The 18,498-nt window shown below is 41.0% G+C and overlaps 2 protein-coding genes across 4 annotated transcripts in view; one reads left to right on the forward strand and one right to left on the reverse strand.

Moving 5' to 3' along the window:
• Positions 1–11,166, reverse strand: part of ptpn18 (protein tyrosine phosphatase non-receptor type 18) — a 50,785-nt gene extending 39,619 nt beyond the window's left edge. The window contains exon 1 of the mRNA XM_084070231.1: positions 11,038–11,166. Coding sequence (XP_083926357.1) covers positions 11,038–11,124 — 87 coding nt within the window. The 5' untranslated portion in view covers positions 11,125–11,166. The remainder of the gene's footprint in view (positions 1–11,037) is intronic.
• A 1,968-nt stretch (positions 11,167–13,134) lies between these two features.
• Positions 13,135–18,498, forward strand: part of gripap1 (GRIP1 associated protein 1) — a 72,907-nt gene continuing 67,543 nt past the window's right edge. For all 3 annotated transcript variants that reach the window (XM_084070226.1, XM_084070227.1, XM_084070228.1), the window contains exon 1: positions 13,135–13,284. In XM_084070226.1, the coding sequence (XP_083926352.1) occupies positions 13,234–13,284 (51 nt within the window). In that variant the 5' untranslated portion in view covers positions 13,135–13,233. The remainder of the gene's footprint in view (positions 13,285–18,498) is intronic.

The following is an 18,498-nucleotide window of genomic DNA, read 5'->3' on the forward strand; positions in this document are numbered from 1 at the left end:
GAGGGGGTCCCTGCTTCATCTCTCTCTCAGCCAGGGGGTCCTTCCTTGGCCTGAAAACGTTGAAGACCCCTGCTTTACACCAAAGCTGCTCTTGGTTTTGACTATAGAGCCAGACTGATATACCGGTTTGGGCGATATATATAGGGGCCATTATTCGCTTTTTTTTTTTTTTTTTTTACGACATGGGAATTGGCAATTATGCAGCCGATGTGTGGCAATCATTATAGGTGAAGATTTCTATCATTTTCAAAAATAGCCATTTTGAATAGGGCTTAAGTGGTTTAGGGCTTAAAGGGTAAGACCACTTTGGTAGAGGTTTGGGTTGTGTAGTTACCTTGCCATGATGTAACTCCAAAGGTGGGCAAGATATCAAAAATAATTGCTCCATTGATTAGAAATTGATAATTCAAAATATGCTCCTCATTGACTTACATTGTACGGTAAAACAGCTCTCAAAGTCACTCTTTTAGTACATAAATGAACCCAAACATAGCTGATTCAGACAATATAGAGCTTCACCAAACCCAGTACTGTTTTTTTTTTATATAAAAATGTCAACTTCCTGTTGATTTCACTATTTGAATTAAAACTAAATCAAACTTTACACACCGATACACTCACTTCATTCAATATAATCCAGCTAAATACAGTATATCCTCTTGTCCATCAATACCCCAACTCCTTTAAGAAATGTCCCATGTTTTTGCTAGTTTTGTTTGGAACATAATTTACCCATAGTGGCAATCATACTTTTAAAAGCAGCAGTTTCTGTCAGTTGCGTTTTTGTTTTTACTTTTATGCTTCTAAAATAGAAAGTTCTAAGCTTTTCAAGTGGATTAGAAAATCTGTGGAACCAAGTCAAACTAAATGTAATGCCTACAATTCCAAGTGCTTGTCAGAGTGGGGGTCCACAAAATATGATTATTTTGGGTCATGACCTGCAAAGGTTGAGAACCACTGCCCTATACTGTAGCTGAAAGAGAGGTGAAGCAGGGACGAGCCCACTGCATACTGTATAAAATTGTGTTGCAGATTAAAAATGTTCATAGATTTCATAGACAGCTTCGTAGACTTGTCTGACTGCACTATAGTCCTCCTGTCATGGACCCCTAAATCAGTGGTTCACAACCTGTGGGTCGGGACCCCCAGGGGGGTCCTCACATGATTTTTTTTTTTTGGGGGGGGGGGTCCCAGATGACAGTGAAGTGACCTTTTTAACACCTAAAAAAAAGAAAGAAAGAAAAAAGACCATTGCTGCGTCAAAGGTAATCAACAAACTATACTATAAAAACTGGTCAAACATTGGTCAAATTGTCAAAAAATATAAGAAAGAGACAAAGAGGCTGATCTACAAGCTCACAACGATGATATGATTATTTTTGGGGGGGGGGGGGGGGTCACAGCCTGAAAAGGTTGAGAACCACTGCCCTAAATTGATATGCACTTGGCCACGGAACCCCATTTGGAAAGGTTTATAACAAACACTTAAGAAAATAGCCAAAAGCTCACAATGGGAGGTGTTGCAGAGGTATATTTACACAATGTTCACCCCCCAGAAAAGGGACACTACGTAGGTTTCAGGTGGTTAAGCAAGTGGAAACAAAGCTGTAATAGACATTTCAGAGGCAGTCTAGTTTAGTTCACCGCGTAAACCACAAACGTGTGGTGTCCAATATGTAAATGTTAGCGACTGTGTGTGTATGACGCACGTGTATGTATTGTATATCATTACACTTGTGAGGGCCAAGTAGTGTCCACACAAGTATAGTAGCATTTGAGAAATAGACATTGTGAAGAAAAATGTCCTGGTCCTCGGAGGAGAATGTTTTGAGTTATGCTTACTCAGTGGTGGAAAAAGTACTCAAATTCTTTACTTAAGTAAAAGTAGACTAAAACTAACCTAAAACAATTCAGATGACTAAAATATCCACAGTTTCCAGTCCAATACCTCACATCATGGTGAAAGAGTGGTGAAGCAGGGACGAGCCCACTGCATACTGTGTTGCAGATTAAAAATGTTCATAGATTTCATAGACAGCTTCGTAGACTTGTCTGACTGCACTATACTCCTCCTGTCATGGACCCCTAAATCAGTGGTTCACAACCTGTGGGTCGGGACCCCCAGGGGGGTCCTCACATGATTTTGGGGGGGGGTCCCAGATGACAGTGAAGTGACAATTTAATGACTTTATAAGACCTTTTTAACACCAAAAAAAAAAAAAGAAAAGAAAGAAGACCATTGCTGCGTCAAAGGTAATCAACAAACTATACTATAAAAACTGGTCAAACATTGGCCAAATTGTCAAAAAATATAGAAAGAGGCAAAGGGGCAGATCTACAAGCTCACAACGCCTCATAGCGCGAGGCGTTGTGAGCTTGTAGATCGGCTATTTTCACAATATTTATCTGTGGGAACAAAATGTTATGCCTCAACTCCTACAATTCCAAGTGCTTGTCAGGGTGGGGGGTCCCCAGTTCAAATATGATTATTTTGGGGGGTCCCTAGTTCAAATATGATTATTTTGGGGGGTCCCCAGTTCAAATATGATTATTTTGGGGGGTCCCCAGTTCAAATATGATTATTTTGGGGGGGTCACAGCCTGAAAAGGTTGAGAACAACTGCTCTAAATTGATATGCACTTGGCCACGGAACCCCATTTGGAAAGGTTTATAACAAACACTTAAAAAAATAGCCAAAAGCTCACAACGCGAGGTGTTGCAGAGGTATATTTACACAATGTTCACCCCCCAGTAAAGGGACACTACGTAGGTTTCAGGTGGTTAAGCAAGTGGAAACAAAGCTGTAATAGACATTTCGTAGGCTGTCTATTTTAGCTCACCGCGTAAACCACAAACGTGTGGTGTCCAATATGTAAATGTTAGCGACTGTGTGTGTACGACGCACGTGTATGTATGTATATCGGGTGCATTTCGCCTTTCCGACATGTCGCCTTTCCGACATGTCGCCTTTCCGACATTAACGTTAAAAAAATGTATTCTAAAACCAACCCACTATTTTAGATTCTTGGATGATATCTTTGGGATTTGGGAACACTCCAAGGAGGATTTTGAAGACTTTATTAAAGTTCTAAACACACACCACCGATCCATCACTATAAAATTTGTCACAGACACAAACAAAATAGATTTCTTGGATGTAACCGTCTTCAAGGGCCCACTGTTTAACACCAGTGGAAAGTTAGATCTCAAAGTCTACTTTAAAGAAACAGACACTCACGCTCTCCTACATAAAACCTCATTCCACCCACCACACTGTTACACAGGGATTGTTAAATCACAGCTACTACGATTCCATAGAATCTGCACACAAGAACAGGATTTTAAGACAGCCTGCAAGATCTTATTCTGCGCCCTACGAAAAAGAGGTTACACAAGGACCTTCCTACGAAAAGCCCAAGACACCTTTCTGGAAGTAAAGGAAAAATACTAGGGCCCAAAACTGGCCTTGGTCACTACCTACTCCTCACAAAGCAAATTAGCCAACACCAGGATAAAAAGAAATTTCCAAAACAGAGGAAACACACTTTTAAATGGGTGTAAAATCATTTCAGCCTATAGGAAAAACAAGAACCTCAAAGATTACCTAGTCCACAGCACTCTTAAAGGAACGAATAGACCAACTAACAAGAGACCAGATTACTTTAAAACAGCCCAAATGGTAACCAACAGGCACAACAAAAGAGTGTTTGGCATTAAACAAAGAATGCAGGCTAACACTAAAAACTGTATTTACTTAATCACCTGCACCAAGTGTGGCCTTCAATATGTGGGTGAAACACAAAACACAATCGCCACCAGATTAAACCAACATAGATGTAATATAAACAATGGCAAGAAGACCAATTTGATAATTGTTCAACACTTTATGACACATGGAATAAACTCCCTAAAAGTCACTGGCTTAGAGCATAACCCAAATTGGACAACAGGACAGAGACAATATAACGAAAGACAATGGATAAAAAGATTGGACACAATTTTTCCAGAAGGACTGAATATGACAAACACCAGAAACACACAAACCAACCCTTCTTAATTCACCCAAATTAACTCACAGAAACACACAAAGAGACCACCAGGTACTTAGAGAACTAAAAGAACAAAGACCCACCAGAGAAAGGAGGAATAACACCCGACCATTAAGGACAATCACAGACACGTCAACGACCCTAGGGGAAGGCAAGGGGCTTCTCCCTGACCCATAGCTTAAAGACCCAAATAGGTGTGAGGGTGATCAACCCAAATGCCCACTCAAGCCTTCAAAAGGACTAAGTGGGCCAAGACACACACAATCAAACAATGGACCTAGGAAGACTTAGATGAACAAATGTGAAATAATAAGGACCTTAAAATTAAAAGGGGTTAAGGCCCTCATTACTCTAACCCCAACCCCTGTAGCAGAAATGGAGAATTGTATCAGTCCCAACAAAGACACACTATTGACCAGTAGTCACAGGGAAGGTTAGTTGGGGTACACGCAGTCCCCACAAACATCATTTACGATTCTGTCCCTATCGGTACATAACTCGGACGGCGCTGAGTCGACTAGCAGCCCTTCGGCCGGTCGTTGCGGGCACTCGCGCCTGGAGGCGCTCGGGCGCAACTCCTCGGCCTCAAGGTCTGCTGAGTCGGCGCGCCTCCGTCATGGTCCATAACTGTATTTGTTCTCTTAAATCTTTTATTGAGTCCTAATCCTGTACCATTCTTATAATGACATTATGGATGATTTTTTGGTATGCGGTCCAGGTGGGACTCAGGATGACTGGACTTACCTGCCATGCACAGTCCCCAGTGAACATTTCTCACAAAGTTCACTGGCATTTCTATTTCATATTATAAATTGTAAACATGCCCAAAAACCTAAACCTTAAAGAAAGGTGAAATGGTTAACCCTAATTGGAAAAAAATGTTTTCCCCCCCCTCCCTCCAGGAAAGGGGTAACAGCCAAAAGGGGCTTAGGGCAAAGATTTAGAATGTAGTCTAAAGGAATACTTAATTAAACAGAATGTGAAATTATATGGACCTTAAAATTAAAGAGTAGCAGGATCCCAAAAAGACTTTCTTTCAAAAATAAGATGGCGAGAGCAAAAATTCCTTGCTCTGCCTTTTTCTGAAAGGATGACCTTTCTAAAAAGGCTTAGCACTGAAGTCCGACCCTAACCATTCCCTAACCCTAACCCTAACCGCACGCGGAAGCCACTAGTCGGAGTGGCGAGATGTCGGAATGGAAGGAACCCCCCATGTATATCATTACACTTGCGAGGGCCAAGTAGTGTCCACACAAGTATAGTAGCATTTGAGAAATAGACATTGTGAAGAAAAATGTCCTGGTCCTCGGAAGAGAATGTTTTGAGTTATGCTTACTCAGTGGTGGAAAAAGTACTCAAATTCTTTACTTAAAAAAGTACCAATACTGCAATATCAAAATACTCCGTTACAAGTAATAGTCCAGAATTCAAAATTTAAAAAAAAGTAAAAGTACAGAAGTATTGGCATCAAAATGTACTTAAAGTACCAAAAGTAAAAGTACTAAAATATTTGAAAATAGCAGATCTACAAGCTCACAACGCGTCGCATCGCGACGCGTTGTAGATCTGCTATTTTCAAATAGCCTAGGTATAAAATAGGGCTAAAGTGGCTAATGTATGTTTCATAATGTAATAATGTATATCTGAAAAGTAACTAATAACTAAAGCTTTCAAATAATTGTAGTGGAGTAAAAGTACAATATTTGCCTCTGAGATGTAGTGGAGTAGAAGTAAAAGTATTGGAAATTGGAAATACTCAAGTAAAGTACAAATACCTCAAAATTGTACTTAAGTACAGTACTTAAGTAAATGTACTTAGTTACTTTCCACCGCTGTGCTTACTATTAGGAAAAGATTCAGGTTAGGTTTACGTTTGGTATTAGGCATTTAGAGATTATAGGTTTGGTAACTGGAGTTGGGGTTTGGAGCAGTGGCTCAGGGGTAGAGTGGCAGATAAAGCAACCATGAGGTTCCCAGTTCAGTTGGTGCCTTGCATGGTTTCCTCCGCTATCGGTGTATGAATGTGTGTGTGAATGTAATGCACAATCTATGTAAAGCGCTGTGGATAAAAGCGCTACATAAATGTACCATTAACCATTTCGTTGCTGAAGGATGTCGTGCCCCGTGTGCCGATCTACAAATTCACAACTCGTCACTGCGCAACACCTTGTAAATCTTGTAGATCAGACATTTTTGGACTTTAGGGTTAGGGGTTTAGGGTTAAAAATGCAAATTTGTAAAAGAATATATATATATTTTTTGTATGACTGGCTTTCATAAAATTGCTGTGCTAAAATGGTTTATAACAAACACTTAAAAAAATAGCCAAAAGCTCACAACGCGAGGTGTTGCAGAGGTATATTTACACAATGTTCACCCCCCCCCCAGTAAAGGGACACTACGTATGTTTCAGGTGGTTAAGCAAGTGGAAACAAAGCTGTAATAGACATTTCAGAGGTAGTCTATTTTAGCTCACCGCGTAAACCACAAACGTGTGGTGTCCAATATGCAAATGTTAGCGACTGTGTGTGTGTACGACGCACGTGTATGTATGCATATCATTACACTTGTGAGGGCCAAGTAGTGTCCACACAAGTATAGTAGCATTTGAGAAATAGACATTGTGAAGAAAAATTTCCTGGTCCTCGGAGGAGAATGTTTTGAGTTATGCTTAACTCAAAACATTCTACACTCTACAAATTCTACATTCTACACTCTACAAATTCACAATTCGTCACTGCGCAACACCTTGTAAATCTTGCAGATCAGACATTTTTGGACTTTAGGGTTAGGGGTTTAGGGTTAAAAATGCAATTTTGTAAAAAAAATATATATATATTTTTTGTATGACTGGCTTTCATAAAATTGCTGTGCTAAAATGTTGATGGCCTCACAAGTATAGTTCTACAAAATGTGCGAGTATGTGTGTGTAATTTTTAAAGCCCTCTCTTTATACAGTAGCATGTATTTGTTTGTTTGTTTTGCATAGCATCGGCTAGCAGAAAGTATTTAAAATTATTCAAAAAGGGAGACCTGATAGCCAAGTGGTAAAAAAATAAAAGAGCTTATAGATCTGCTCTTTTTTTTTTAAATCCCTGGCACAAAATGTTTTTGCAATGGGGGTCCGCAGCCAAATATATCATTTTGGAGGTCCTTGACATGGAAATGTTTGAGAATCACGGCTTTATAGCAGCAGTTTGTGTGTGTGTGTGTGTGTGTGTGTGTGTGTGTGTGTGTGTGTGTGTGTCAGGCCACTATCTCACTTATACTTAAGAAAGACAAGAAACCAGAAGAGTGCGGCAGTTGGAGACCAATAAGCTTGATAAATTCAGACGTTAAGCTGCTCGCAAAAGTTCTAGCACTCCGCCTGGACCCCTGCCTCCCAGATATTATATCCGAAGACCAAACGGGCTTCGTCAGGGGAAGGCAGCTATCATCGAACATCAGTAGGCTTTTAAACATCATGCTCTCGCCTGACAACACGCAACCTGCTGAATTGGTTATTGCGCTCGACGCGGAAAAAGCCTTCGATCGCGTCGAGTGGGATTACCTGTTCTCGGTTTTAGGGAAATTTGGTTTCGGGCCTAAATTTGTCTCCTGGATACAACTCTTATACTCTGCCCCCACGGCCTGCGTAATCACTAACTCTCAGAAGTCTGATTTTTTCCCCTTAACGAGAGGAACACGCCAAGGTTGCCCTCTCTCTCCCCTGCTCTTTGCGTTAGCAATCGAACCGTTATCAATTGCCCTCAAGTCCTCGCCGCTCTTTAACGGCATCTATAGAGCTGGACGAGAACATCGAGTATCTCTCTATGCCGACGATCTCTTGCTCTTTGTTTCGGACCCATGCAACTCTGCAGAAAATATTTTACAAATTTTAACTTCCTTTGGCTCCTTCTCAGGTTATAAACTAAATATTAGCAAAAGTGAGTGTTCCCCCATAAATGAGGCAGCCAAGCTCATTACCCAAAGCGCCATACCATTCCGCCTGTCACCGAACGGCTTCCGCTACTTGGGTATCAATGTAGCTCACTCCCCCTCCCTACTAATCGAGTACAACATCACAAAATTAGTCACGGAAATAAAGTCCGATCTGATTCGGTGGGCCTCTCTCCCCATTTCCCTAGCAGGCAGAATCAACTCTGTCAAAATGAACATCTTACCAAGGCTTTTGTTTCTTTTTCAATCCCTCCCGGTTTTCTTACCCAAATCATTTTTCCATTCACTAGATAAAACAATCTCAACATTTATCTGGGCGGGCAAGAGCCCAAGAGCACGTAGAGCCCTTCTCCAAAAGAGCAAAAGCGAGGGTGGTCTAGCGTTGCCAAATTTCCAACATTATTATTGGGCAGCTAACCTCCAGAGAATCCAGAACTGGCACAATTCCCCCAACCTCAACTGGTGCATAATGGAGAGCCATTCCGCATGCCCATCTTCGTTGATGGCGCTCGTCTGTGCCCCCCTTACCTCTCGTTGCCCTGACTACATAAAAAACCCAGTCGTACTCGCTACTCTCAAAATCTGGAACCAGTTCAGAAAACACTTCGGGCTCCAGACCGCCTCGCCTTACAGCCCGATTTCCAACAACCATCTGTTCAAACCCTCCAGCTCAGACTCAGCCTTCAACCTTTGGAGAGAGAGAGGTCTGACCCATTTCCTAGACCTCTACTCAGAGGGCTCATTTGCCTCATTTGAAGCTCTCCGCACCAAGTTCAATTTACCTCACTCCCACCTGTTCCGCTACCTCCAGGTTCGCGACTACGCCCGTACCCATTTTACACCCTTTCCCCAGTCTCCTACAAACTCCGTGATTAGTAAAATACTTTCTCTCACAAAAGTACAAGGCGGGATTTCTTCACTATACGATATTATATCTTCTCTGAAAGTGCTATCGCTCGCGGGGGTCAGAGGTAAATGGGAAACGGAGCTTGAGTCTGATCTGACAGATGCACAGTGGGAAGAGGCAGTCTTCAGGGTCAATAACACTTCATCATGTGCTCGCTTAAGCCTAATCCAGTTTAAAACTTTGCATAGGGTCCATTTCACAAAAGCCAAACTCAGTAACCTTTTCCCAGGAATGAGCGACGCCTGCGACAGGTGCGGCCTGTCACCTGCCAATCATACCCACATGTTCTTCTCCTGTCCCAGGCTGGCCGATTTCTGGTCCAACTTCTTTGTCACGCTAGGCAACGTGCTAAATATCAACCTTGATCCATGCCCCCTGATAGCCATCTTTGGGGTACCCCACTCACTCGCTGGTATCTCCAGGAAGGAACTTGATGTTCTAGCCTTTGCCTCTCTCATCGCCCGTAGGCGTATCCTCCTGCATTGGAAAGGCCCAAATCCACCATCCACCACTTCCTGGCTCAAGGACCTAATGTCATTTCTAGCATCAGAAAAGGTTAAATACTCCCTACGAGGCTCAACTTCCACTTTTTATGATAGATGGCAACCACTGATTACATTCTTTAATACCCTCTCGTCCCTTGACCCAGACTGATCCCATAGAAAATAAATACTCCTCACTGAGGTGAGCACCTCTGACACTTCAGCAACCCCGCCTTAAAGTATCCTGGTTATAACCATGTGAGTGTGTGGGTATGTGTGTGCGTACGTGCTTATGCGTGCGCACACGCATACTTACTCATGTTTGGTTTATATAAAACTCTGTCCTGTTTTGTTTTGTTTTGTTTACTTTTGTTTTTTGTTTTTGTTTTGTTTAGTTCCTCGTTGCCCCTTGTCATTTCCCAGTCTTGTCAATGTCCTGTCATGTCCCATAAAAGTTAAAAAGAAACACGGTGATATGTTGATACCGTTACCTCTTTCTTCTCTCCCTGTACCACCTGTTTCACCAATAAAAGATATTAAAAAAAAAAAAAAAAGTGTGTGTGTGTGTGTGTGTGTGTGTGTGTGTGTGTGTGTGTGTGTGTGTGTGTGTGTGTGTGTGTAGGCCTACAGTACCACATGGGAGCAAAAGGCCCTTGATCAGTGAGTCCCTGGTTCCATTCTATTTGCTGTGTCACTCTCCCCTACTCTCTCTCTCTCTCTCTGCATTTCCTGTCTTTCTCCCCTGTCACAAATAAAGGCTTACAAACTGTGACATTATACAAAATGTGACTAAAGAATATTTTTTAATTTGGACAATATCTGGGAGAAATCTTCTTTAGTGTGGCTAAAATGACACACACACACGCACACGCACACGCACACACACACACACACACACACACACACACACACACACACACACACACACACACACACACACACACACACGATGACAGCTTTTAGGTAGCCGCTATTTAAATTAATGATTGATTAAATGATGATGTATTATAATAATAACAATAATTATTAATACTTTGTATTATTATTATATGTTATAATACTAGTAGCACATAAAGTAATTAGCCCCACATTTACGAACACATTATAGCTTGTATTGAATTATACATTATTACTGATTATTAGTAGGCTACTTCTACCTTTGGTACTGTAAGGATATTGTGATTTTGACTTTCTTTGGTAACATAATATTTCTACATTGTATTGCTACTTTGACTTAAAAAAACGTATTCTGACACAGTTGTAGTCACTTTGTAGATTTTGATTATTATTACAAAACATACATTAACCACTTCAGCCCTATATACATTTCGCCATTTGAAAATAGCAGATCTACAAGCTCACAATGCTTGCAAAGAGACACATTGTGAACTATGTAGATCTGCTATTTTCAGAAGATTTTTCATACAATCCATACATTTGAAAACTTGTGAAATGGGACATTCTGCATAATGACTATACTTTTGGTACTTTTAAGTACATTCTGATACCAATAATACTGTAATTTTAGTATTTTACTCAAGTAAATGTTGAATTCCGGACTTTTACTTAAACAGAGTGTTTCCACATTGCAGTATTGATACTTTTTCAAGTAACACAACAATACTTTTTTCCACCACTGCCTATTTCTACCACTACTCACCTTGTACTCTGCATAGAGGCTCTCCCGAGCAACAGGGTCTCTGGTGAAGGATCGCAGCTGTTGAAGCAACGCCGGCAGGTTCTCCATCAGATCCACTCTGAATGACAGCGATCCACCTGATCTGTCTGTCTGTCTGTGTGATCACTGGCAGAGATCTGAGAGAGACTGACAGTTTGTTTCCGCAATACACGAGACAGAGTTCTCTCTGAGAGAGAGAGAGAGAGAGAGAGAGAGAGAGAGAGAGAGAGAGAGAGAGAGAGAGAGAGAGAGAGACACACCATAAAGTCTGTTAATCATCTGTGTATGTCTGTACTATGTTCATTTAGTAAGAAATAGGCCAACATAAAATAAGTCCTTGCAATTTTTATTTTCCAGTTATCCTTAATGCATAGTACAGTATATAACTAGCAAAAGCAAAGAACATTTCTGTTTGTACTTTTTAGTTCATTTAACCTACTATAATTGTTACAGAGTTCTGTTGTTCTGTTTACACATTTCTCCATACATGTCCAATTTTATCATTTTTTTATTACACACTTGATTTGGTAATGAAGCCCCTTTGAATTAAATTCAACTTTTTAGAAAATCTTTTACATTTTTATTTTGTTTTGAAAAAAAAGTAAGAAATGGAACGTCCACTTCCGGAAACTCGCTCACTTTTTCTTTCAACCCAAAAGCTCCCAGAAGAACCGCGGAGAATGGTTGAAGCGTCAGAAGCCTGCTGGCCAAATCTGATATTGCAGGACACGGGACAATGCTGCGCATGCTTATTTCGTCTGAAATGCTAGTGCGCCTGCTCTATTGGCTCCAACGTTGGAGCCAAAGTACTTCTGGGTGCTTCATGCGCTTGTGAGCAACTTTCATTGAAATGAATTGATGGCGGCGGGGCAGTCCACCCTCTAGATATCAGTAGTGGAAAGTAACTAAGTACGTGTACTCAAGTTTTGATTGATTGATTGCATTTTTTATTAGGCAAAAGAATGCAAAACAACACAGTTACATTTATAATACTTTTGTCTAAAGGGTCTGACCAAAAAAGTCCTTGCGGACTTGTTTCCGTTGGGGTCCTTGAATTAATTTCATAGACATATATAGTAGCAACCAAACATTCAAAAATCAACATAAAAATACAGAGACAAAATACCACTATGTACAAAAAAAAAGCATGAAAAATAAAAAATATATACAAAAAAGAAATGGAACGGGGGGGTCGTCTGTCTACAGGGAAACTGGTACTAGCTCCTCTTTTGGCCTCCAGAAAGATGAGTTTTTAGGGCTGTTTTGAACGAGTCCAGCGAACTGCATTTTTTGAGGGATGGGGTTAGACTATTCCATACCTTGGTGGCTGTGCTGTAGAAGGAGAATTTGCCCATGTTTGTTTTATGGGTGGGTGGTACCAGATTGTTGTTTACGCTCCTCTAGTTTCGTGACTGTGGGTGTCACTAACTTTTTCGAGGTATTTATACAGATATGCGGGTATAGGGGGCATTTCGGGCAAATCTGCATTTACAATTTTGAAGACCAAGTACTGTACTTAAGTACAATTTTGAGGTATTTGTACTTATTTACTCAAGTCCATTTTTGAACATCAGACTTTTACTTGTAATTAACACAATTTGATGTATTTTTACAAAATACAGAGGCAAATACAGTACTTTTACTCCACTACAATTATTTGACAACTTTAGTCACTACTTAGTAGCTACTTTTACAAATTATGATATTATGAAATATACATTAACCACTTTAGCCCTATTTTATACATAGGCCATTTGAAAATAGCCGATCAACAAGCTCACAACGCGTCGCGAGCTTGTAGATCGGCTATTTTCAAACATGTTAGCACTTTTACTTTTGGGACTTTAAGTGTATTTAGATGCCAATACGTTTGCACTTTTACTCAAGTAACATTTTGAACAGGCATTTTACCTGTAACAGAGTACTTCTTCATAGCAGTATTGATATTTTTACTTGTGTAAAACATTTGAGTACTTTTCCCACCACTGCTATGTTTCAACCTCCAATGATTAAAACAATATTTTATTGTGAAGGCGTGGACCGGAAAGGCTCAGTGCGTCACACGTCGCAGTGTGTTGTTGCTGTCATTGTGTGTTCATCCTGCAGCGGCAGGTAAACATTTCAACCTCTAAATGGTGTAAGAACAACAACTAAAACACCCTAAACAACACCTCCATCATGTCCATGATGTCCCAGGCTCTGTCCGAGGAGGAGTTCCACCGCATGCAGGTAATAACAATATAGAATAATAATAATGTCTTCATGTCCTCCATGTCTTCTCCATGTTAGCCATGACGCTCGACTGTCACAAGCGTCATGGAACCACTTGCTCCTGGTTTTTGTAATGTCAACATTTACAACCCGAGCGTCTACATAAACGTTCATATTTCAAATATAAAGTGCTGACCCCACGGCCACGGATGTGACACGTTAAATCGCCAGGGTGTAAGCACCTGTATCCTCCGGCATTGTTCAATAAAAAAACATTTTAATCCGATCGGTGGCCATTTTCTCCGAATTTCCTCCATACGCTTTCAACCACGCGACCCTATCGGTTGGGAGGTGTATTGCACGCTGATACATCTAAAAAATGGCTGCTGATTGGATTAAAATGCTTTTTATTGAACAATACGTAAGATACGGGTACTTAGACCCATGCGCTTTAACTTGTTACGTCCATAACCGTGGGGTCAGCACTTTACATTTGAAATCTGAACGTTTATGTAGATGCACGGGTTGTAAACGGAGAAAGTGCCAAAACCAGGAACAAGTAGCGCCATGACTGTCATGACATGACGGTCATGTTTCATGTCTGTCCATCCTGCTAACAGACAGAGGCTGAAAGGCTCGTGACTTCTTCCCTCGAGCCTTTTTTTTTGCCTCCCAGGGAAGAAAAAAAATGACGTCATTTCAACCTAAAACGTTGTTTTATTCCCCCCCCCACACACACACGAACCCGCGTCGACCTATGGCGTCGACACTTTCTCCATGACGTCATTTTTTTGGTGGGTTTGCTGCTTATGTGACGTTTTTTTTCTCCCCCCCGTACGAGAGCTATACGTAGCGTTTGTTTGTTTAATTGTTTATGACGTATAACACGTCTCTGCGTCGTGTTTATAAAGGCTTCCTCCAGCATCACTGTCTGTGAGCAGAGCTAACACTGTTAGCCCTGATGCTAGCTGGATGGATGGAGGCTAATGGAGACTGTAGCTAGCATGACTGAAGAGAGAGCGAGAGAGAGACACCTTTGAACTGTCTGTTTACACACAAACAAACACACACTCACAGACAGACAGGTGTCTGTGGGGTCTCACGCCTTCATTCCATCTGACAGCTAGTTGAGGCCCCTCCCACTCTGCTGTTTGATGCTATAGTAGGCTCTATGGACAGCAGCATATTGTGAAGAAATTCACACTCTCTGGTATGGAACCAAATGGACCCGTAAGGGTTCTATTTGTACACTCTCAGAGTTATGTTGGTCGTGGAAATTAAAAAGTGCGAGAACCACTGTGCTACTCTAAATGGAACAGAGCCTTCATTAGTATCATTGGTAACACCTGTGAAGGAAGTGATAATATGGCTGCTGTGCATAGAGCCTATAATAACAGCCTTTATGTGTGTTTAGTCATAAACTGTCAAAAATAAACACACACAGACAGACAGAGATAGGTGTCCTCCTGTTAGTTATAGTTGCTAGTGTTGTGGAATTCTGAATTCTGAAATCGATGAGGCACATAGGAGTCGAGACAATATTCTAGGTGGTGATGATTTATGCCAGGGGTCTTCAACGTTTTCAGGCCAAGGCTCCCTTGGCTGAGAGCGAGGGAAAGCGGGGGACCCCCATTATATATTGTATAAAATATTTTGTATTTTCTAAAGTTCTCCTCAGAATATGGATGCTTGGTTGAAGTGGTTAATGTGAAAATCACACAAAGATTTGGCGGACCCCCTGTAGTAACTTTGAGGACCCCCTGGGGGTCCCGGACCCCCTGTTGAAGACCTCTGATTTATGCTTTATGTACATGATATCATGGTCGTACACTAACACTCATGTCATTACCGTAGTCATACCAGTAACCTGTAAGCTGATCGTATGACGTTCTGTATTAGTGTGTATATCTGTCTGTCTCTTATATGTCATCATGATTTGTGTGCGTGGGGAGTCATTTTAAACAAGCTTAGTGCTTTTATGAGTTATCCAGTTTAGTAGACCTTGTATTGTGAATGGTACTTCCATGTACCGTTTCTCATGTCTTACTAAATAAAGTACATCAATCAAACAGACAGAAATAGGTGTCTTCCTGCTGGTTAGTTGCTAGTGTTGTGGAATTCTGGATCAATCCGAAATCGATGAGGCACATACAGTAGGAGTGGAGACAATATTCTAGGTGGTGGCGGTTATGCATGTACATGATATCATGGTCAGAAGTACATTAACACTAATGTTAGTGGTACGGTAGTTCTGCCTGGAGCACAAGGCAGAGATAGTTATACTGTAGCTGCCTGAAGGACAAACTGAACCATAATAGGAGACATCTAGGCTCTTATACAAGCTGTCAAATATAATGTATTGTAGAAGCATTATAAGTGATGGTATACTATAAAGGTTAGATATAAGCAGCCATAATATAACTTCTTCCTTACTAGCTTCCATGGGACCAGACCTGATGTCAGTCATGGGGTCTCTCTCTCTCACACACACACACACACACACACACACACACACACACACACACACACACACACACACACACACACACACACACACACACACACACACACACACACACACACACACTCACACTCTGTTGGCCACACTCTCTCTCTCTGTTGGCCCCAGTCGTCTTACAAGTTAATGGTATACAGACAACTAGTCACTACAGTGTGTTTGGCAACAGACAGAATAGAACAGACATTATAAACCAGTGGAGTTAACAGGAAGGTGATGTTCTATATATATATATATATATAGGTCTGTGATTCTCAACCTTTTTCATTTCTAGGCCCCTCAGTTGATATGCATTAGTTAGGTGTGTGTCGATATATCGTCCCGCGATATATCGTGATACGTTTTCGTGACGATATGTATCGTTTTGGAAAACAAAATATCGTTTTGACAAAACTTTTTTTTTTACAATCATTATAATCAGGCATGCAAACAGCCCCGAGGTGAAAAGGGTGACAACATGTTTTTTTTTTTCCGGGACTATTTGGATTCAAAACGGCTATTGTAGCTGAAAAGCTTCAAGTTTGCATGTCTGAATAATGCAAATACAGAATTATTTGTTTGCATTTGCTTTTTTTCTCCCCCATATATTTTCATAATAAAAAAAAGTGCGTATCAAAGTTGTGAGCCAAATATCGTATCGCATCGTTTGGTGAAATTAGTGTATCGGCACACCCCTAGCATTAGTCCATGGACCCCCTGGTCTTCTCTGGGACCCTGATAACATCTTAGCTGTTAATTTAACTCTAATTTAACAGAGTGTACGGATGGAACCAAATAGACCTATCATTTGGTTCCATATGTGCTGTACACTCGCAGAGTGCGGACCACCAGTGGTCCTTGAGGGGGTACCAGGGGGGGTCCACAGTGAAATCAGTCAACATAGCGTCACAATCATTTTAACCACTTAGCTTTCGCTATTCAAAAATAGCAGATCCATAGGTTTGCTATTTTCTTTTTTAATCGTGAAAATGTGTGAATATCTTTGAATATATATAAATATTTTTTTCAAGCAAACATGTTTAACCCATTAAGACCTGGAACTGTGTTATTTTTAGATTTGAGCTAAAAAGCATTATTTTACACTTTGGGCTATTCAAAAATAGCAGATATACAAGCTCATTCTATATACAAGCTGCTTCTGGGGGTCCCTGGAACAAGATATTTTGATGGCCAAATACATATAATTTTAGGGGTCCTTAACATGAAAAAGATTGAACACCACTGATTATAGAAACATACGTTTTTCAGAATACTGTTGAGATTTAGGAGACATGTAGAATCGGCTTCAGGTCTCAAACTCAAATCTGTGCTTCTGGGGGTCCCTGGCACAAAACATTTTCAGATGGGGGGTCCGTGGCCAAATGTTTATCAATGTAGGGGTCCATCCAATCCGTTACCTCACAGCTCTATAACACATGGACTGTTTCCTGTGTGTTAGAAGTAAATCTTGAGGCAACACTCTCTCTGTTTTTATGTTTGGACAATTGAATCTAAAACTGTTGACAACACACTAACACAAGTAGCTCACTGATAAAATGCATGGGGCAAATGTGACCCACATTCGTCCAATGACAGTGGTAGAAATTGATCGATTGGTTGATTGAATACTTTATTAACACGTTTGTGCCGCGCTATGAGCTTGTAGATCTGCTATTTTTTAATAGCCAAAGAAATCTAAAAATGACACGGATGCGTTCCCAGTCTTAATGGGCTAAAGGATGACACAAAAAAAAACAGCAGTAATACATACTATTCAATACAATTACATATTGGTAGAAAACTCGGTTGCATCAGAAGGAATATTTACAGAGAAAGGAGGGTTGGGGGCGGGAGGCAGAGGATGTTACTACCAAGGTGTTTAAGGAGTTTTAACCCATTAAGACCTGGAACGCATCTGTGTTTTTTTTAGATTTCCTTGGCTATTCAAAAATAGCAGATATACAAGCTGATAGCAGATCTGCTATTTAAAAAAAAAAAAACATTTTACTCAAATCTTTGCTTCTGGGGGGTCCCTGGAACAACATATTTTGAGATGTGGGTCGGCGGTCAAACATATCATTTTGGGGTGTGTAACACGCAGCAAAGGTCGTCGGGAACGGGAGTCGAACCCGTGACAAGTTTTTAAGGTTGGCATTGCAGCCTAGGGTGCCTGGACCGTCACGCTACGGCCCCAGGCCGGGAGGAGAGATCTTTAACCCATTTAAGACCTGGAACGCATCTGTGTCACTTTAGATTTCTTCGGCTATTCAAAAATAGCAGATCTACAAGCTCATAGCGCGGCACCGAGTGCCGCGCCATGAGCTTGTAGATCTGCTATTTTTTTTCCAAAAACTGTTAGGATTTAGATTTTTTTTAAGAATCGCCACAGGTCTTAAAGGGTTAATGGGTAATTTTGGTAGCCATTCCGCCCTTTTGGTGGCAGCATAGAATGCATTTTCCCCATGTTTGAGCTACAATGTGTAGGAGAGACGGAGTGTACGAAAGCTGAGAGGGAGACGGTGTAGGAGAGACAGACAGTAGGACAGCTGAGAGGGAGACAGTGTAGGAGAGACAGACAGTAGGACAGCTGTGTTTGTGATAAAAAAGCATTCTACACGTGTTGTGTACTTTATGGTGTGTAAGTAGAACTAAATGGAGGGTGCTGGCCATAATCAAGAATTCACTTTAGATGATATGAGAGGCAGTGAACTGGGTGGTGTCTGACTTTATTACAC

The sequence above is a fragment of the Gymnoscopelus microlampas genome (genome assembly GCF_963454915.1).
Source record: "Gymnoscopelus microlampas genome assembly, chromosome: 10".
Classification (NCBI taxonomy): Eukaryota; Metazoa; Chordata; class Actinopteri; order Myctophiformes; family Myctophidae; genus Gymnoscopelus; species Gymnoscopelus microlampas.